This window comes from Oncorhynchus tshawytscha, linkage group LG07, assembly GCF_018296145.1.
Source record: "Oncorhynchus tshawytscha isolate Ot180627B linkage group LG07, Otsh_v2.0, whole genome shotgun sequence".
NCBI classification, from domain to species: domain Eukaryota; kingdom Metazoa; phylum Chordata; class Actinopteri; order Salmoniformes; family Salmonidae; genus Oncorhynchus; species Oncorhynchus tshawytscha.
The window spans coordinates 57231166-57253818 of record NC_056435.1 but is presented as its reverse complement, the minus strand read 5'-3'; the positions used below and the strand labels follow the sequence as shown (position 1 = coordinate 57253818).

Sequence of the window (22653 nt, the reverse complement as noted above, 5' to 3'; positions counted from 1 at the left end):
AAATGTTAGTTGTGTTCGATAAAGTCTCTCTTTGCATCCAAAAACCTCAGTTTTGTTCACATGTTTTGTTCAGTAATCCACAGGCTCAAACGCAGTCACAACAGGCAGACGAAAAATCCAAATAGTATCTGTAAAGTTCCTGGATGGATTTTTCTCAGGTTTTCACCTGCCTAATCAGTTCAGTTATAATCATAGACATTATTTTAACAGTTTCGAAAACTTGACAGTGTTTTCTACCCAAATCTACCAATTATATGCATATCCTAGCTTCTGGGCCTGAGTAGCAGGCAGTTTACTTTGGGCACGCTTTTCATCCGGAAGTGAAAATAGTGCCCCCTACCCTAGCGAAGTTAAAGTGGCTAGATATTTTTGTAACCTTTATATTTAACAAGAAAAGTCAGTTAAGAACAAATTCTTATTTTCAATGAAGGCCTAGGAACAGCGGGTTAACTGCCTGTTCAGGGGCAGAATGACAGATATGTACCTTGTCTGCTCGGGGATTTGAACTTGCAACCTTCCGGTTGCAAGTTCAAGTCCAATGCTCTAACCACTAGGCTACCCTGCCGCCCCGCCCCTGAGTCAGTATGACTCAGTATACAGCACGACAGGTGATACAGCACGACAGGATGCTCTCAATTGTGCATCTGTAAGAGTTTGTGTTTTTGGTGACAAGACAAATTTCTTCAGCCTCCTGAGGTTGAAGAGGCGCTTTTGCTTCCTCCCCTCACCACCTGGGGGCGTCCTGTCAGAAAGTACAGGACCCAGTTGCACAGGGCGGGGTCGAGACCCAGGGTCTCGAGCTAAATGACGAGTTTGGAGGGTACTATGGTGTTAAATGCTGAGCTGTCGATGAACAGCATTGTTACATAGGCATTCTTCTTGTCCAGATGGGTTAGGGCAGTGTGCAGTGGGATTGCGTCGTCTGTGGACCTGTTGGGGCGGTAAGCAAATTGGAGTGGGTCTAGGGTGTCAGGTAGGGTGGAGGTGATTTGATCCTTGACTAGTCTCTCAAAGCACTTCATGATGGCGGAAGTGAGTGCTGCAGGGTGATAGTCGTTTAGCTCAGTTACCTTAGCTTTCTTGGGAACAGGTGGCCCTCTTGAAGCATGTGGGAACAGCAGACTGGGATAGGGATTGATTGAATATGTCCGTAAACACACCAGCCAGCTGGTCTGCATATGCTCTGAGGACGAGGCTAGGGATGCCGTCTGGGCCGGCAGCCTTGCGAGGGTTAACATGTTAAATGTTTTACTCATGTTAGCTGCAGTGAAGGAGAGCCCCCAAGTTTTGGTAGTGGGCCGTGTCGGTGGCATTGTATTGTCCTCAAAGCAATCCAAGAAGTTGTTTAGTTTGCATGGGGGCAAGACATCGTGGTCCGCAACGGGGCTGTTTTTTTTTGTAGTCCATGATTGACTGCGACTCTACTTTGCCTCTATACTGACGCTTAGCTTGTTTGATTGCCTTGCGGAGGGAATAGCAACACTGTTTGTATTCGGTCATGTTTCCGGTCGCCTTGCCCTGATTAAAACTTCTTATGGCTGCAGTATTGAGTAGTTTGGATGAAAGGTGCCCAGAGTAAACAGCCTGCTCCTCAGTCCCAGTTGCTAATATATTCATACCATTATTGTTATTGGATAGAAAACACTCTGACGTTTCTAAAACTGTTTGAATGATGTCTGTGAGTATAACAGAACTCACATGGCAAGCAAAAACCTGAGAAGAAATCCAAACAGGAAGTGAGAAATCTGAGGTTGGTCGATTTTCAACCCAGCCCCTATTGAATTCACAGTGGGATATGGATGAATGTGCACTTCCTAGGGCTTCCAATGGATGTCAACCGTCTTTAGAAACTTGAATGAGGCTTCTACTGTGTTATGGAGCTGAATGAGAGCTGAATGAGTCAGATGTCTGGCAGAGAGCCAGGTCCTGGTCATGCACAATTCACATGATAGCGACCAGCGTTCCATGGCTTCTCTACACACAAAGGAATTCTCCGGTTGGAACTTCATTGAAGATTTATGAATACAACACCCTAAAGATTAATTCTATACTTAGTTTGACAAGTTTCTTCGATCTGTAATATAACTTTTTGAAGTTTTCGTCCGACGTCCGGATGGACCTGCACTTGCGTTTGGATTTGTGTACTAAAAATGCAAACAAAAGTAGCTACTTGGACATAAATAATGGACATTATCGAACAAATCAAGCATTTATTGTGGAACTAGGATTCCTGGGAGTGCATTCTGATGAAGATCATCAAAGGTAAGGGAATATTTATAATGTGATTTCTGTTGACTCCAACATGGCGGATAATTTTATTTATTTTCTGAGCGCCGTCTCAGATTATTGCATGGTTTGCTTTTTCCGTAAGTTAAAAAAAATATATAACACAATGGCTGCATTAACTTCTTCGATATAGGGGGCGCTCTTTTAATTTATGGATAAAAAAACGTTCCCGTTTTAAACAAGATATTTTGTCACGAAAAGATGCTCGACTATGCATATAATTGACAGCTTTGGAAAGAAAACACCCTGACGTTTCCAAAACTGCAAAGATATTATCTGTGAGTGCCACAGAACTGATGCTACAGGCGAAACCAAGATGAAATTTCAAACAGGAAATGTCCCCGATTTTGAAGGCGCTGTGTTCCAATGTCTCCTTATATGGCTGTGAATGCGCCAGGAATGAGCCTACACTTTCTGTCGTTTCCCCAAGGTGTCTGCAGCATTGTGACGTATTTGTCGGCATATCATTGGAAGATTGACCATAAGAGACTACATTTACCAGGTGCCCGCTTGGTGTCCTCCGTCAAAATTATTGCATAATCTCCAGCTGCGTGTATTTTTCCATTTGGTTCAGAGGAGAAACCAAACTGCCACGAATGATTTATCATTGAATAGATATTTGAAAAACACCTTGAGGATTGATTCTAAACAACGTTTGCCATGTTTCTGTCGATATTATTGAGTTAATTTGGAAAAAAGTTTGGCATTGTAATGACTGAATTTTCGGGGGGTTTTCTTAGCCAAACGTGATGAACAAAATGGAGCGATTTCTCCTACACAAATAATATTTTTGGAAAAACTGAACATTTGCTATCTAACTGAGAGTCTCCTCATTGAAAACATCCGAAGTTCTTCAAAGGTAAATGATTTTATTTGAATGCTTTTCTTGTTTTTGTGAAAATGTTGCCTGCTGAATGCTAGGCTTAATGCTATGATAGCTATCAATACTCTTACACAAATGCTTGTGTAGCTATGGTTGAAAAGCATATTTTGAAAATCTGAGATGACAGTGTTGTTAACAAAAGGCTAAGCTTGTGAGCCAATATATTTATTTCATTTCATTTGCGATTTTCATGAATAGTTAACGTTGCGTTATGGTAATGAGCTTGAGGCTATGATTACGCTCCCGGATACGGGATTGCTCGACGCAAGAAGTTAAGGAGAGGTATATCTATAATTCCATGTGTATATCTTGTATTTTCATCTACATTTATGATGAGTATTTCTGTTGAATTGATGTGGCTTTGCAAAATCACTGGATGTTTTTGGAACTTGTGAATGTAACGCGCCAATGTAAACTCAGATTTTTTGATATAAATATGAACTTTATCAAACAAAACATACATGTATTGTGTAACATGAAGTCCTATGAGTGTCATCTGATGAAGATGATCAAAGGTTAGTGATTAATTTTATCTCTATTTGTGCTTTTTGTGACTGCTCTCTTTGGCAGGAAAAAAGTTTTTTCTGTAAGTTGGTGGTCACCTAACATAATAGTTTGTCGTGCTTTCGCTGTAACGCCTATTTGAAATTGGACACTGTGGTGGGATTAACAACAAGATTACCTTTAAAACGGTATAAAATACATGTATGTTTGAGGAATTTTAATTATGAGATTTCTGTTGTTTTGAATTTGGCGCCCTGCACTTTCACTGGCTGTTGTCATATCATCCCGTTAACGGGATTGCAGCCCTAAGAAGTTAAAAGCAGTTGTTTGTGCTTTCAGTTTTGTGCCAATGCTGCCATCAATCCACGGTTTCTGGTTGGGGAAGGTTTTCATCGTCGCCGTGGGTACAACATCACCAATGCACTTGCTAATAAACTCACTCATTGAATCAGCGTATACATCAATGTTGTTGCTCGATGCTACCCAAAACATGCTGCTGGTGAGTCTCTGATCCACCTTTATGCAGACGACACCATTCTGTATACTTCTGGCCCTTCTTTGGACACTGTGTTAATTTAACAACCCTCCAGGCAAGCTTCAATGCCATACAACTCTCCTTCCATGGCCTCCAATTGCTCTTAATAAAGATCGGGTGAATTTTTTCAACTTTTTGTTAAAAATCGCGCACAATTTCAACGTCCTGCTACTCATGCCAGGAATATAGTATATGCATATGATTAGTATGTGTGGATAGAAAACACTCTGAAGTTTCTAAAACGGGTTAAATCATGTATGTGACTATAACAGAACGTGTGTAGCAGGCAAAACCCCAAGAAAAAACTGTTCACAAAAAAATATATATCCCTCCGCCAGTCTCTGTATTGTCTATGGCAAGGGAAAATAGATAGCGCCCAGTTTACAGTTCCTACAGCTTCCACACGATGTCGCCAGTCTTGGCAATTGGGTTGAAGTTAATCCTTGGTGAAATGAGAAATAGGCACTTCCTGTCATCGGGTACACCGGGGGAAGTTATGAAAGAGAGAATATCGCCCATGATTTCAAGACTTGCTGCTTTTGAATACAGATCGCCCCGTGATCAATTTGATCGATTATTAACGTTTACAAATACCTAAAGTCGGATTACAAAAGTAGTTTGAAGTGTTTTGGCAAAGTTTATAGGCAACTTTTTTAATTAAAAAAAAATGACGTTGCGTTTTGGAAAGCTGTTTTTTCCTGGATCAGACGGGCTTCATAAATGGACATTTTGGGTATACATGGATGGATTTAATCGGGAAAAAATACCAAATTGTGATGTTTATGGGACATATTGGAGTGCCAACAAAGAAGCTCGTCAAAGGTAATGAATGTTTTATATTTTATTTCTGCGTTTTGTGTAGCGCCGGCTACGCTAATTCTTTTGTTTACGTCCCCTTCAGGTATTTCGGGGGGGGCATGCTATCAGATAATAGCTTCTCATGCTTTCGCGGAAAAGCGTTTTAAAAATCTGACATGTTGGCTCGATTCACAACGAGTGTAGCTTTAATTGAGTACCCTGCATGTGTGATTTAATGAAAGTTTGAGTTTTAACGAGTACTATATGATTTGGCGCTACGCATTTCCCTGGGCTAGTGGCTAGATGAGACGTTGACGTCTTGCTTAGCCTTAAGAGGTTATTAAATACAAGAAAAACTAAATGCATGCTCTTCAACCGATCACTGCCTGCACCTGCCCACCTGTCCAACATCACTACTCTGGACGGCTCTGACTTAGAATACGTGGACAGCTACAAATACCTAGGTGTCTGGTTAGACTGTAAACTCTCCTTCCAGACCCACATCAAACATCTCCAATCCAAAGTTAAATCTAGAATTGGCTTCCTATTTCGCAACAAAGCATCCTTCACTCATGCTGCCAAACATACCCTTGTAAAACTGACCATCCTACCAATCCTCGACTTCGGCAATTACTTCCGAATGAGTGAGCGTTCATGTGCAAAGGATTAGCATTTCAATTATTATAATTATCAACTGTGTAGTAACTTTTGTCTTTTGCACCCTTCTCAGTCCCTTTGTCTACCAAGCCGCCATACCGGTTTAGCCCACTAGGGCACATCCCCTATCATTTCCTTGTAACCATATCTACTTTGTTTGTTGTTTATGCATTTCTGTGATTATTTAGTTAGTTAGTAAATAAATTAAGACAATTGATGTCTGGATGATTCATAGTGAAGGCTGGGTTCGTGCAGATAACCAACAATTTACAATGTTTGGAATGAGCCTAACGTGAGGTAAAGAACAATTCATTAATTAGAAGACTAATTGACCAGATATGAAAATATCTGAAAAGTTATATTAGGAAAATTATAACTTTGTAATCTGAAGATTTTCCTTGGTGCCCCGGCTTCCTAGTTAATTACATTTACATTATTTGTTTAATCACGTAATAATAATAACAGAGAATTGATTTGATAAAATTACAGTCTTCACTTTAATGATGCCAAAGACACGACAGAGGGCTTTGTATGCATTGCGGAAGTTAGAGTAACAATGGTCCAGGACTTTGCCAGCCCATGTCGCACATTCGATATGCTGATAAAATTTAGGGAGCCTTGTTTTCAGATTAGCCTTGTTAAAATCTATCCCCAGCTACAATAAATCAGGAGTGTTCCTCTATAGCTCAGTTGGTAGAGATTGTGCTTGCAATGCCAGAATCGAGGGTTTGATTCCTGGGACCACCCATATGTAAAATGTATGCATGCATGTTTAAGTCGCTTTGGATAAAAGTGAGTGCTAAACAGCATACTGTGTCATTAACTACTGTATTTTCGTCAATTTAGTGAGCATCCATAGTGGGAATTCTTTAGGGCACATTTCCTAGTTATCGTACTTGTTTTTTTTTCAAAAGCGTCTCAACAAAATGTAATCACTCACATAGAAACAAAGGAATATGAAGTGGAATGTAGTCCTAACTGATAATGTTTCACTCACCCATGATCCCCATAATATTGTCTCCTGTCGGGCGCTGCCTCAGGACAGGCCACAGGAACTTAATTCCATTCCTCTCATAGAGCATGATGATGATCCGTGTTAACCCTATGGTGATGTCCACCTCCTTGTCCCGTAGGATCAGAGACACACTGCAGGAAGTGACATATCAATTCAATTGACAAAAAAAGTAAATATCTATTTTGACCAAATGTTTAAATGTAGAAAGGCAACTTAAGTAATATACACTGAGTTCACAAAACATTAAGAACACCTGCTCTTTTCATTACATAGATTGACCAGGTGAACTCAAGTGAAAACCATGATCCCTTATTGATGTTACTTGTTAATCAGTGTAGATGAAGGGGAGGAAACAGGTTAAAGAAGGATTTTTAAACCTTGAGAAAATTAAGACATGGATTGTGTATGTGTGCCATTCAGATGGTGAATGGGCAAGACCAAAGAATTAAGTGCCTTTGTACGGGGTATGGGAATATGTGCACAAGTTTGAGTGTGTGAAGAACTGCAACGCTGATGGGTTTTTCATGCTCAACAGTTTCCTGTGTGTAACATTGGGGTCAACATGGGCCAGCATTCTTGTGGAACGCTTTTGACACCTAGTAGAGTCCATTCCCCGATGAATTGTGGCTGTTCTGGAAGTGTGTGTGTGTGTGGGGGGGGGGATATACTCACTCATTATAATATAATTAAAACACCTTGCACTGCACAATAAGCTAAAGCAGAAATCTAATCACAGAAACAAACAATACTGTAGCACAAAATGACTTATATCAGAAGGTCTGTAGTTCGTCTGTGATTCAGAACCTGTCTGTTTTGTGATTGATTTTCAGTCTCCAGGAGAAATATGTTGCATCCTGTCCATTGTTGAAGGTGATGACAGTGATGTCTAACTCAATATGTTGATTGTTTTTGTAGTGGATCACAATCTTCTGGTAGCCTGCGCTGGCTGATTGTCCAAGCTGACCGTTCATAGACAACTCTGGGAAAAGATGGACACCATTCATTCATTCAAAGATGTTTGAGGAGTGAGGGGATAATGTGGACAGGTCAAGGAATTAATGAATTTACGAATGAATGAAGTAAGGCATTGAAGAACATTTGATATCTAAGGTCAGGTCACCATTGTTGGGGTCCTTTAGGAGTCTGAGCGAGAGAGCCACAGGGATGTCATAGCACAGTGGCAGGGCCTGATCCTCAGCTGGCAACAGGAACCTCAGGGGAGAACTCACTGAGTGAGTGATGAGTGAGTGAGTGAGTGAGTGAGAGTGTGAGAGAGAGGACACTTGAAGTCTTTATTCCTTTGGAACTTCTGCGAGTGTAATGTTTACTATACAATATATATATATATACACATATATATATATTTCACTTTGTTATTATCTATTTCGCTTGCTTCGCAATGTAAACATATATTTCCCATGCCAATAGAGACCATTAAATTGAAAATGTAATTCAGAGAGAGAGACAGAGACAGAGACAGAGAGATAGGATGCAGAGGGTAGAGAGATGAGGATAATTAGTTTATGAAAAAACAGCATCATCTTAATCAAACAAAAAAGAAACAATTATTGCAGTACCAGTTGTAGGTGTAGCTCTAGTTGCAGTTTTACTTGAGTGAGTTGGTTGATGTTCCTCTATTTCAGTTGAAAATGTAAGATGAGAGAACATTTACAAAGATAATCCTACACACAGTCAGAACATTACACAAAGGATCCTACACACACACACACACACACACACACACACACACACACACACACACACACACACACACACACACACACACACACACCATTGCCAGACTGTCGGCCAGCCAGACACGCACTCGTGCGCACACATACACAAATGCACGCACGCACACACACACACGCACCACACATACCGTACAGTCAATCAGTTGGTCAGTGAGGGCATTTAAACAGGCATGGCTCTACACACAGACAGCACAAACAGACAAAAAAATATTCTACAATTATTTTATAACGTGGAACAATTACCCATTATATAGGCAGAATATGAATCCTCCACAGCATCAAGCAGCAAGCCTATGACAAAAGACATCACACGTTGAGCACACCTAAACTGATGTTCAACAAGTGGAGCTATGATGTAGGGGAAAGATACAGTAAGTAGTCACTTGCCCATTCCTCGTCCTGCTCCTCCTGCTCCTCCCCCTGCTCCTCCTACTCCACCACCTGCTCCTCCTACTCCACCACCTCTTCCTCCTGATCCACGAAAGTGCATTGGCTTAATAGGGTTGGGCCATTGCACTAATACAGCATCTCTGTACTGTTGTTGACATTTTTTTCATTGGAATGTTGTCCCTCTACACATTTTGACTCTCCTTTTTGTTATGCTAGTAAGTGTACAGTATTGTGACAATTATTTTGTTTAAAAATCACACTTTAACAAAATGTAGATTTGATTTGATTTCATTTTAATCATTGCATCTACCTATACTAATCTAAACCTGATCACACTGATCCTGATGCTATTTATTGTGGTTTCAGTGTTTGTATACACTGAGTGTACAGACATTCAACTCAATATTAGGAAGGCGTTCTAAATGTTTTGTCCACTCTGGAAATAAAACATAAGATATTCATGTTTTTGACTGCACTGGGCCTTTAACGCTGAGTCCCGTAATAGGCAAATCAGCGCCACTGGCTGCCCAGGCTATTTGTTATAGTTTTGTTACTACATACAATGATGTCCTTGTCGAGTGTTTGAAGTACCGTCTTTGTTGTTGTAATATCGCAAACGGACTTGGCAGTTTCACCACTATGGATTCCAGCTGTAAGATGAATGTCGATGCTGTTAACTTCTTGCGTCGAGCCATCCCGGATCCGGGATCGTGAATACAGCCTCAAGCTCATTACCATAACGCAACGTTAACTATTCATGAAAATCGCAAATGAAATGAAATGAATATGCTAGCTCTCAAGCTTAGCCTTTTGTTAACAACACTGTCATCTCAGATTTTCAAAATATGCTTCTCAACCATAGCAAAACAAGCATTTGTGTAACAGCTAGCGCAGCTAGCATAGCATTTAGCATTAGCATTAGCAGGCAACATTTTCACAAAAACCAGAAAATCATTCAAATAAAATCATTACCTTTGAAGAACTTCAGATGTTTTCAATGAGGAGACTCTCAGTTAGATAGCAAATGCTCAGTTTTTCCTGAAAGATTATTTGTTTAGGAGAAATCGCTCCGTTTGGTGCGTCACGTTTAGCTACGAAAAAAAACTGTATCCAGGAGTGTAATTATCCCCGCAGCTCATTAGCATAACACAACGTTAACTATTCATGAAAATCGCAAATGAAATGAAATGAATATGCTAGCTCTCAAGCTTAGCCTTTTGTTAACAACACTGTCATCTCAGATTTTCAAAATATGCTTCTCAACCATTGCAAAACAAGCATTTGTGTAACAGCTAGCGCAGCTAGCATAGCATTTAGCATTAGCATTAGCAGGCAACATTTTCACAAAAACCAGAAAAAAAAAACTGTATCCAGGAGTGTAATTATCCCCGCAGCTCATTAGCATAACACAACATTAACTATTCATGAAAATCGCAAATGAAATGAAATTAATATGCTAGCTCTCAAGCTTAGCCTTTTGTTAACAACACTGTCATCTCAGATTTTCAAAATATGCTTCTCAACCATTGCAAAATAAGCATTTGTGTAACAGCTAGCGCGGCTAGCGTAGCATTTAGCGTTAGCATCAGCAGACAACATTTTCACAAAAACCAGAAAATCATTCAAATAAAATCATTACCTTTGAAGAACTTCAGATGTTTTCAATGAGGAGACTCTCAGTTAGATAGCAAATGCTCAGTTTTTCCTGAAAGATTATTTGTTTAGGGAAAAATTGCTCCGTTTGGTGCGTCACGTTTGGCTACCAAAAAAAAACGAAAATTCAGTCTTCAAAACGCCAAACTTTTTTCCAAATTAACTCCATAATATCGACTGAAACATGGTAAACGTTGTTTAGAATCAATCCTCAAGGTGTTTTTCACATATCTCTTCATGATATATCGTTCGTTGAAAGCCTCCTCTCTCCTCTCAATCACTGGATGACTGCGTGCAGCTTGTAGATTACGCACCAATTTAGACAAAGGACACCGGGCAGACCCCTGGTAACTGTAGTCTCTTATGGCCAATCTTCCAATGATATGCCTACAAATATGTCACAATGCTGCAGACACCTTGGAGAAACGATAGAAAGGGCAGGCTCATTCCCGCGCATTCACAGCCATATAAGGAGACAATGGGAAACAGAGCTTCAAAAATTCTGCCCATTTCCTGGTTGAAGTTTCATCTTGGTTTCGCCTGTAGCATGAGTTCTGTGGCACTCACAGATAATATCTGTGCAGTTTTGGAAACCTTAGAGTGTTTTCTTTCCAAAGCTGCCAATTATATGCATAGTCGAGCATCTTTTCGTGACAAAATATTGCGCTTAAAACGGGCACGTTTTTTTTATCCATAAAATAAAAGAGCGCCCCCTATATCCAAGAAGTTAAATTACTGTCAAGATCTGTGAGTTTGAATTATAGACTTCCAGGATCTTGCATGTGACACGTCTCATTACAATGCATCCATTTGCCTGTGCGGTGGATGGGAGCTAACCTAGAGCAGTGTTTAAGCTACAACGGTTTGAGCTACAAACTATTAAGACCGTATTCTCTCACGAACACACACGCACGTCGTCTGTTGTGTACAATGACGCTCACAAACTGTACAGGACCCAAGGATGCCGAAGTCCTAACTCCCAACAAAATAACTCTGCGGTAAAATGAATTGGAGCTGATAGGGTTTTTTCCAGCACGATTATGCCCCCGTGCACAATGGGAGGTCCTTGCAGATTTTTTCCCCCAGGACTTTACTATATCTCTCAGATGTATTTCAGACGTTTCAAAACATACTTCATTTTGATTGTTTTGCCATGTACAGTATGCATTTGTATGGATTAATAGCAGTAAGGGTTGAGAAATTCAAGCAACTTTTTCAAAGTCCCCTTTTTTTTCCGGAAATCCTGAAGTGAATATCCCAGCGAAGATTGAAGATTAAAATTAGGGGTAGGTTATTTGTTTAACCACCTTAATCTGACACTGGCTGTGCAGGGGGCCCTGGTAAACAGAAAACATACTTTTGTATATATGGGGCGGCAGGGTAGCCTAGTGGTTAGAGCGTTGGACTAGTAAGGTTGCAAGTTCAAACCCCCGAGCTGACACGGTACAAATCTGTCGTTCTGCCCCTGAACAGGCAGTTAACCCACTGTTCCCAGGCCGTCATTGAAAATAAGAATTTGTTCCTAACTGACTTGCCTGGTTAAATAAAGGTAAAAAAAAAAAAAAGAAATATATATCGGGTATGTGGACAGCCCTTCAAATGAGTGGATTCGGCTATTTCAGTCAGTAGAATGGCCTTACTGATGAGCTCAGTGATGTTCAACGTGGCACCGTCATAGGATGTCACCTTTCCAACAAGTCACTTCGTCAAATTTCTGCCCTGCTAGAGTTGCCCTGGTCAACTGTAAGTGCTGTTATTGTGAAGTGGAAACGTCTACGAGTAACAATGTCTCAGCCACAAAGTGGTACAAGCTTACAGAACGGGGCTGCAGAGTGGTGAAGCACGTAGTGTGTAAAAATTGTCTGTCCCCGGTTGCAACACTCACTACCAAGTTACAAACTGCCACTGGAAGCAACGTCAGCACAAAAACTGTTAGTCGGAAGATTCATGAAATGGGTTTCCAGGCCGAGCAGTCACACACAAGCTTAAGATCACAATGTTCAATGCCAAGCGTCGGTTGAACCAGCTCGCCGCCATTGGAATATGGAGTCGTGGAAACTTGTTCTCTGGTGTGATGAATCACGCTTCACCATCTGGCAGTTCGACCAGATGTATCTGGGTTTGGCTGATGGCAGGAGAACACTACCTGCCCCAATGCGTAGTACCAACGGTAAAGTTTGGTGGAGGAGGAATAATGGTCTGGGGCTGTTTTCCATGGTTCAGGCTAGGCCCCTTAGTTCCAGTGAAGGGAAATATTAATGCTATGGCATACAATGACATCCAAGACAATTCTGTGCTTCCAACTTTGTGGCAACAGTGTGAGGAAGGCCCTTTCCTGTTTTAGCACGATTATGCCCCCGTGCACAATGGGAGGTCCATGCAGAAAAGGTTTGTCGAGATCGGTGTGGAAGAACTTGATTGGCCTGCATAGAGCCCTGATCTCAAACCCATCAAACACCTTTGGGATGAATTGGAACACAGGCCTAATCGCCCAACATCACTTCCCGACCTCACTAATGCTCTTTCGTTGATAAATGGAAGCAAGTCCCTGCAGCAATGTTCCAACATCTAGTGGAAAGCCATCCAGAAGAGTGGAGGCTGTTATTGCAGCAAAAGGGGGACCAACTCCATATGAATTCCCATGATTTTGGAATGAGATTTTGTTCATGTAGTATATTTAAAGTCAATATACAGGTTATAATTGTATGTTTATAGATTGACAGTATTTGCTCTTTTATTTACTCCATTGACTCACACCATACAGTAATTGTCATTCACTGTTGTAGACAGTATGTGTGTGTATGAGTGCACACATAAGCATATGTGTATACCTATGGTGTGTGCATGCATGCTGGTGTGCTTGCATTGATGATGGTAGTTTTGCTCACCGGGGTATCCGGCTTCTCCACTCATGAACTGGAAACCCGACCCAGAGAAGCCTTGCCTGGATCCTGAGGGCTTCTCTCCCTCCTTGGGCTTGTGGGCCACCTGTGAGGTTTCTCCCTGGGGCTTGGTGACCACCATGGAGGTGAGAGGAGTCACAAAGCCGTACTTCAGACAAAGATCCAGGGCCTCTTTCTTCACCTTCTCCTTCGCCTTCCCGCTCGACTGCACCCTGAAACAAACACACACACACACACACACACACACACACACACACACACACACACACACACACACACACACACACACACACACACACACACACACATGATTTAAGTACAATAATAATTTTATTTGCATAAAACATTTACCAAATAGTAAAAAAAAAATTTTTTTACCTTGTTTGCAAAACCTTTAATGGGATAATCCACTCAAGAATTTAACTTCTGTAATTTTGGCGGATAAAGTTTGAATGACACAATTATATGTGTACAACATGTAAAGACCTGCATCACTAAACTGATAGCTTTTCCATTTCGAATAGGACATACAGTATTTGTTGTTGTTTTTTTAAAATTTTATTTCACCTTTATTTAACCAGGTAGGCTAGTTGAGAACAAGTTCTCATTTACAACTGCGACCTGGCCAAGATAAAGCATAGCAGTGTGAGCAGACAACACAGAGTTACACATGGAATAAACAAATTAACAAGTCAATAACACAGTAGAAAACAAAGGGGGAGTCTATATACAATGTACAATGTGTGCAAAAGGCATGAGGAGGTAGACGAATAGTTACAATTTTGCAGATTAACACTGGAGTGATATATGATCAGATGGTCATGTACAGGTAGAGATATTGGTGTGCAAAAGAGCAGAAAAGTAAATAAATAAAAACAGTATGGGGATGAGGTAGGTGAAAATGGGTGGGCTATTTACCAATAGACTATGTACAGCTGCAGCGATCGGTTAGCTGCTCAGATAGCTGATGTTTGAAGTTGGTGAGGGAGATAAAAGTCTCCAACTTCAGCGATTTTTGCAATTCGTTCCAGTCACAGGCAGCAGAGTACTGGAACGAAAGGCGGCCAAATGAGGTGTTGGCTTTAGGGATGATCAGTGAGATACACCTGCTGGAGCGCGTGCTACGGATGGGTGTTGCCATCGTGACCAGTGAACTGAGATAAGGCGGAGCTTTACCTAGCATGGACTTGTAGATGACCTGGAGCCAGTGGGTCTGGCGACGAATATGTAGCGAGGGCCAGCCGACTAGAGCATACAAGTCGCAGTGGTGGGTGGTATAAGGTGCTTTAGTGACAAAACGGATGGCACTGTGATATACTGCATCCAGTTTGCTGAGTAGAGTGTTGGAAGCCATTTTGTAGATGACATCGCCGAAGTCGAGGATTGGTAGGATAGTCAGTTTTACTAGGGTAAGCTTGGCGGCGTGAGTGAAGGAGGCTTTGTTGCGGAATAGAAAGCCGACTCTTGATTTGATTTTTGATTGGAGGTGTTTGATATGAGTCTGGAAGGAGAGTTTGCAGTCTAGCCAGACACCTAGGTACTTATAGATGTCCACATATTCAAGGTCGGAACCATCCAGGGTGGTGATGCTAGTCGGGCATGCGGGTGCAGGCAGCGATCGGTTGAAAAGCATGCATTTGGTTTTACTAGCGTTTAAGAGGAGTTGGAGGCCACGGAAGGAGTGTTGTATGGCATTGAAGCTTGTTTGGAGGTTAGATAGCACAGTGTCCAATGACGGGCCGAAAGTATATAGAATGGTGTCGTCTGCGTAGAGGTGGATCAGGGAATCGCCCGCAGCAAGAGCAACATCATTGATATACACAGAGAAAAGAGTCGGCCCGAGAATTGAACCCTGTGGTACCCCCATAGAGACTGCCAGAGGACCGGACAGCATGCCCTCCGATTTGACACACTGAACTCTGTCTGCAAAGTAATTGGTGAACCAGGCAAGGCAGTCATCCGAAAAACCGAGGCTACTGAGTCTGCCGATGAGAATATGGTGATTGACAGAGTCGAAAGCCTTGGCAAGGTCAATGAAGACGGCTGCACAGTACTGTCTTTTATCGATGGCGGTTATGATATCGTTTAGTACCTTGAGTGTGGCTGAGGTGCACCCGTGACCGGCTCGGAAGCCAGATTGCACAGCGGAGAAGGTACGGTGGGATTCGAGATGGTCAGTGACCTGTTTGTTGACTTGGCTTTCGAAGACCTTAGATAGGCAGGGCAGGATGGATATAGGTCTGTAACAGTTTGGGTCTAGAGTGTCTCCCCCTTTGAAGAGGGGGATGACTGCGGCAGCTTTCCAATCCTTGGGGATCTCAGACGATATGAAAGAGAGGTTGAACAGGCTGGTAATAGGGGTTGCGACAATGGCGGCGGATAGTTTCAGAAATAGGGGGTCCAGATTGTCAAGCCCAGCTGATTTGTACGGGTCCAGGTTTTGCAGCTCTTTCAGAACATCTGCTATCTGGATTTGGGTAAAGGAGAACTTGGAGAGGCTTGGGCGAGGAGCTGCCGGGGGAGGAGCTGTTGGCCGAGGTTGGAGTAGCCAGGCGGAAGGCATGGCCAGCCGTTGAGAAATGCTTATTGAAGTTTTCGATAATCATGGATTTATCGGTGGTGACCGTGTTACCTAGCCTCAGTGCAGTGGGCAGCTGGGAGGAGGTGCTCTTGTTCTCCATGGACTTCACAGTGTCCCAGAACTTTTTGGAGTTGGAGCTACAGGATGCAAACTTCTGCCTGAAGAAGCTGGCCTTAGCTTTCCTGACTGACTGCGTGTATTGGTTCCGGACTTCCCTGAACAGTTGCATATCACGGGGACTATTCGATGCTATTGCAGTCCGCCACAGGATGTTTTTGTGCTGGTCGAGGGCAGTCAGGTCTGGGGTGAACCAAGGACTGTATCTGTTCTTAGTTCTGCATTTTTGAACGGAGCATGCTTATCTAAAATGGTGAGGAAGTTACTTTTAAAGAATGACCAGGCATCCTCAACTGACGGGATGAGGTCGATGTCCTTCCAGGATACACGGGCCAGGTCGATTAGAAAGGCCTGCTCACAGAAGTGTTTTAGGGAGCGTTTGACCGTGATGAGGGGTGGTCGTTTGACTGCGGCTCCGTAGCGGATACAGGCAATGAGGCAGTGATCGCTGAGATCCTGGTTGAAGACAGCAGAGGTGTATTTGGAGGGCCAGTTGGTCAGGATGACGTCTATGAGGGTGCCCTTGTTTACAGAGTTAGGGTTGTACCTGGTGGGTTCCTTGATGATTTGTGTGAGATTGAGGGCATCTAGCTTAGATTGTAGGACTGGCGGGGTGTTAAGCATATCCCAGTTTAGGTCACCTAACAGAACAAACTCTGAGGCTAGATGGGGGCGATCAATTCACAAATGGTGTCCAGGGCACAGCTGGGAGCTGAGGGGGTCGGTAGCAGGCGGCAACAGTGAGAGACTTATTTCTGGAGAGAGTAATTTTCAAAATTAGTAGTTCGAACTGTTTGGGTATGGACCTGGAAAGTATGACATTACTTTGCAGGCTATCTCTGCAGTAGACTGCAACTCCTCCCCCTTTGGCAGATCTATCTTGACGGAAGATGTTATAGTTGGGTATGGAAATCTCTGAATTTTTGGTGGCCTTCCTGAGCCAGGATTCAGACACAGCAAGGACATCAGGGTTAGCAGAGTGTGCTAGAGCAGTGAGTAAAACAAACTTAGGGAGGAGGCTTCTGATGTTGACATGCATGAAACCAAGGCTTTTACGATCACAGAAGTCAACAAATGAGGGAGCCTGGGGACATGCAGGGCCTGGGTTTACCTCCACATCACCCGCGGGACAGAGAAGGAGTAATATGAGGGTGCGGCTAAAGGCTATCAAAACTGGTCGCCTAGAGCGTTGGGGACAGAGAATAAGAGGAGCAGGTTTCTGGGCATGGTAGAATATATTCAGGGCATAATGCGCAGACAGGGGTATGGTGGGGTGCGGGTACAGCGGAGGTAAGCCCAGGCACTGGGTGATGATGAGAGAGGTTGTATCTCTGGACATGCTGGTTGTAATGGGTGAGGTCACCGCATGTGTGGGAGGTGGGACAAAGGAGGTATCAGGGGTATGAAGAGTAGAACTAGGGGCTCCATTGTGAACTAAAACAATGATAACTAACCTGAGCAACAGTATACAAGGCATATTGACATTTGAGAGAGACATACAGCGAGGCATACAGTAATCACAGGTGTTGAATTGGGAAAGCTAGCTAAAACAGTAGGTGAGACAACAGCTAATCAGCTAGCATAACAACAGCAGGTAAAATGGCGTTGACTAGGCAACGGGGGCCGACAGATAAAACATAAACAGGCAGAATGGGGTACCGTGATTAATGGACAGTCCAGAGTGCATCAGCTATGTAGCCAAGAGATCAGTGTCCAGGGGGCAGCGGTGGATGGGGCAGGGAAGCTGGACTGGCGAGTGTTATCCAGGTTGGAAAAAAAACTAACAATGACTAAATAGCTTGTAGCTAGTTAGCTGGTTAGCTTCTGGAGGTTCTTGAGTGTGTTCTAAAAATAAAAAACAATAGCGATTCCGTGTCACATTGGGTGAGGCAGGTTTCCGGAAAGGTATAAACAGATTAAAAATCAAAAAGAGATAGAAAGTGAGTATGGGTCCGGTGCGTGTTTGGGACGCGGCGATTCAGACGGTTAGCAGGCCTGTGCTAACAAGCTAACAGTTCGTAGGCCGGGGCTAGACAAGCTAGCAGTTAGCAGGCCGAGTTTAGCAAGCAGGGAGATAGCGAGGGCTAGAGAGTTGGCCTTTGGGGGGACGTCGCGATGGGGTGAGTCTGTTTATTCCTCTTCATGCGGTGACATCGATAGACCGGTCGTGGACCCGGGTATTGTAGCCCAGGAGTATGCTACGGTGGTAGCACAGGTGCGCTGGCCGGGCTAGCTTCACGCTAGCTTCACGCTAAGTGGGTGGAAGTGCTAGCCAGGAGTAATCATCTGGGGTTGCGGTTTAGCTAGATAGCTAGTTGTGAAGATCCAGCTGAAAAATGTTCCGGTTGCGGTGGGAATCCGGGGATGAATCCGGGGATGAAAAATAAATAGGTCCGTTATGCTCTGGTTAGAGTCGCGTTGTACGAGCTGGTGAGAGCTTTCCGAGCTAAAGGTTAGCTTAGCTGATGACCGCTAGCATAGCTGGTGGTTAGCTGGCTAGCTTCAGTTGAGGGGTTCCGGTTCCGAAGTAAATATAAATACTTTAGGAAAAATAGCTACATTGGGTGAGGCGGGTTGCAGGAGAGTATTTGGAAGCTTAGGTTTAGCAAAATGTTTTTGAAGAGATATGCGAAGAAAAATATGTAAAAAAACGAAAAATATACGGTATATACAAGGGACACGAGACAGGACGACTTACTGCTACGCCATCTTGGAGCAATATCCAGATATTTTAGCATTTGTTCGTGTTTTTTCAGAGCCTCCATACTGCAAGGATAAGAAAGTGTATCGCTGGTTAGGGGGAAAATGGGAAAACAAAGTGTCTAGACCCTTCTATAGCATGCTTTTTACATAAAAGAAATAGAGATTTGGGTTAAATTCTCCTTTTAAGTGGTCCATCTGTGAAATCACGAAATTGTGTTGAGCCACATCATCACAATAAGATTCTCATCAAATCAAATCAAATCAAATGTATTTATATAGCCCTTCGTACATCAGCTGATATCTCAAAGTGCTGTACAGAAACCCAGCCTAAAACCCCAAACAGCAAGCAATGCAGGTGTAGAAGCACGGTGGCTAGGAAAAACTCCCTAGAAAGGCCAAAACCTAGGAAGAAACCTAGAGAGGAACCAGGCTATGTGGGGTGGCCAGTCCTCTTCTGGCTGTGCCGGGTGGAGATTATAACAGAACATGGCCAAGATGTTCAAATGTTCATAAATGACCAGCATGGTCGAATAAATAATAAGGCAGAACAGTTGAAACTGGAGCAGCAGCACAGTCAGGTGGAAGTTGAAACTGGAGCAGCAGCATGGCCAGGTGGACTGGGGACAGCAAGGAGTCATCATGTCAGGTAGTCCTGGGGCATGGTCCTAGGGCTCAGGTCCTCCGAGAGAGAGAAAGAAAGAGAGAAGGAGAGAATTAGAGAACGCACACTTAGATTCACACAGGACACCGAATAGGACAGGAGAAGTACTCCAGATATAACAAACTGACCCCAGCCCCCCGACACATAAACTACTGCAGCATAAATACTGGAGGCTGAGACAATGGAGTTATTGTCATGTGTCAATGTGCAGCGGTTAGGACGGAGTCAGGCGCAGGACACAGAACTAAGTAAAAGATGTACTTTACTTGAAAAGAATCAACAAAATTTCTACGCAGTGAAAACACACCAGCTCACAGAAGTCTTGAACACCAAACAAAGAACAAACACGCACAAATCCATGTGGGAACTAGAGGGTTAAATAGGGAATAAATTATAACGTAATGGGAACCAGGTGTGTACAATCAAGACAAAACAAATGGAAAAAGAAACGTAGATCGGTAGCAGCTAGAAAGCCGGTGACAACGACCGCCGAACGCCGCCCGAACAAGGAGAGGCACCAATTTCGACGGAAGTCGTGACAGTTATGGAATAAAAAACTATCACATTTCCTAACACTTTTTATTTACCTGCAATCCTGATCGCCATATCAGCCAATGTATGGTACAGGCATAATTGTCTAGAACACCTCCACTTCCATATATTTTGTGCCATGATGCACAGGCATAACCAAAGTGATGCTGGACTAGCTCACTAGCTAGGTTTCCATCCAATTGTCCACAGATTTTCATGCGAATATTCTAAAATCTTCATAAAAACAATATGCCATTTTAGTTTCATTTAGGAAATGTTGGTGCTGGACATTCAGATCTGACCTGGTGCAGCCAGCGCCATCAACAAACATTCAGATCTGACCTGGCGCAGCCAGCGCCATCAACAAACATTCAGATCTGACCTGGCGCAGCCAGCTCCATCAACAAACATTCAGATCTGACCTGGCGCAGCCAGCACCATCAACAAACATTCAGATCTGACCTGGTGCAGCCAGTGCCATCAACAAACATTCAGATCTGATCTGGCGCAGCCAGCGCCATCAACAAACAAGGGTTATTGGTGAAATGAGCCACATTTACCTGTCCTTAAAAACAGCCTATACCAAATTACAAAAACACTATTCCTGGTGTTTCAATGTGAAGCACATGGGAAACTTGATAGGTTATTATTTTATTGTTTTTTAGACTACTTTCCTAAAACAATAACTTAATCACCAAATTTCACTGGGTGAAAGACCTGGAGAGGCCTACAAGCCACAGTGTCTTGCCCCCACTGTGAAATTTGGTGGAGGATCAGTGATGATCTGGGGGTGCTTCAGCAAGGCTGGAATCAGGTAGATTTGTCTTTGTGAAGGACACATGAATCAAGCCACGTACAAGGTTGTCCTGGAAGAAAACTTGCTTCCTTCTGCTCTGTCAATGTTCCCCAAATCTGAGGTTTGGTTGTTCCAGCAGGACAATGCTCCATGCCACATAGCCAAGTCAATCAAGGGTGTGGATGGAGGACCACCAGATCAAGACCCTGTCATGGCCAGGCCAATCTCCAGACCTGAACCCCATTGAAAACCTCTGGAATGTGATCAAGAGGAAGACAGATGGTCACAAACCATCAAACAAAGCCGAGCTGCTTCATTTTCTTTGCGCCAGGAGTGGCATCAAGTCACCCAACATCAATATGAAAGACTGGTGGAGAGCATGCCAAGACGCATGAAAGCTGTGATTGAAAATCAGTGTTATTCCACCAAATATTGATTTCTGAACTCTTCCTAAGTTAAAACATTAATATTGTGTTTTTTTTAAATTAATATGAACTTATTTTCTTTGCATTATTCAAGGTCTGACATATTTTTTATAATTTTGGCCAGTTGTAACTTTCTGCAAGTAAATGCTCTAAATTACAATATTTTTATTTGGAATTTGGGAGAAATGTTGTCAGTAGTTTAAAGAATGAAACAAAATGTAAATTTTACCCAAACACATACCTATAAATAGTAAAACCAGAGAAACGGATCATTTTACAGTGGTTTCTTCATTTTTTTCCAGAGCTGTATGTGTGGCATGTTATTACACCGACGTGCATTTCTTTATGTCAGACGGCTACTACGTCTGCCAAACAGTTATAGACATACAGAAGGAGGGTAATTTGTTATCGTTCGGTCAGAATATTTTGTATAAAGATAAGCATTATATTGTTATATTATAGAAGTAACTCTGGTAGGTCTGAAACAGTCTTCCTTACCTCATGTTCAATTGTCAGAGTCAGTTGAATCGCTGGGGCGCACTTCCTTCATATCATAGGTCTGCATTAGCTAAAGCTTAATAACAGCCACACAATACCACACCTTCACAAACATTTCTAAACTTTATTAGGGTAACATCAAAAGTACGTCAAGCCATTGTTTAAAGGGAAAATACTAGCAGAAAAGCTCATGTAAACCTGGGGAAAAAACACACAACCCTCCCCAAAGCAACAAAACCTCATGTGGTTGAATCTGTGTTTGAAATTGACTGCTTGACTGAGGGACCTTAAAAATAATTGTATGTGTGGGGTGCAGAGATGAGGTTGACATTCAAAAATCATGTTAAATACTATTATTGCACAGTCCATGTAAATTATTATGTGATTTGTTGAGCACATTTTTACTTCTGAACTTATTTAGGCTTGCCATAACCAAGGGGTTGAATACTTATTGACACAAGACATTCCAGCTTTTTATTTATATTCATTTGTAAACATAAAGAAAAACATAATTCCACTTTGACATTATGGGGTATTGTGTGTAGGCCATTGAAAAAAATCTACATTTTATCAATTAAATTTAGGCTGTAACGCAACTAAATGTGGAAAAAGTTATGGAGTGTGAATACTGTAGAGGCTATTAATACAGAACATTTGTATAAAACCTATATAAACTATTTATAATTACATTACAATATTTTAGGTTAACAACAACTATATTACACAATATCTGATATCACATCCCTTACTTATATTTTCCTGCATAAGTAAAAGTAGGATTATGCCTCTTGTCACGATCGTCTAAGGTGGAAACAACGGACCAAAGCGCAGCATGGTAAGCGTACATACTCCTTTATTATAAGATGTCGCCAACAAAACAATAAACGAAAACGTGAAGCCAACGTAGTGCTCACAGGCAGCTATCCACGGACAACTACCCACAAATACAGGTGGGAAAAAGGC

The 22653-nt window shown here is 42.4% G+C and overlaps 1 protein-coding gene across 1 annotated transcript in view; it reads right to left on the bottom strand.

Moving 5' to 3' along the window:
- Positions 1-22653, bottom strand: part of LOC112254915 (inter-alpha-trypsin inhibitor heavy chain H3) — a 50359-nt gene that overhangs the window by 1400 nt on the left and 26306 nt on the right. Inside the window, exon 13 of the mRNA XM_024427875.1 lies at positions 13364-13590. Coding sequence (XP_024283643.1) covers positions 13364-13590 — 227 coding nt within the window. The remainder of the gene's footprint in view (positions 1-13363; positions 13591-22653) is intronic.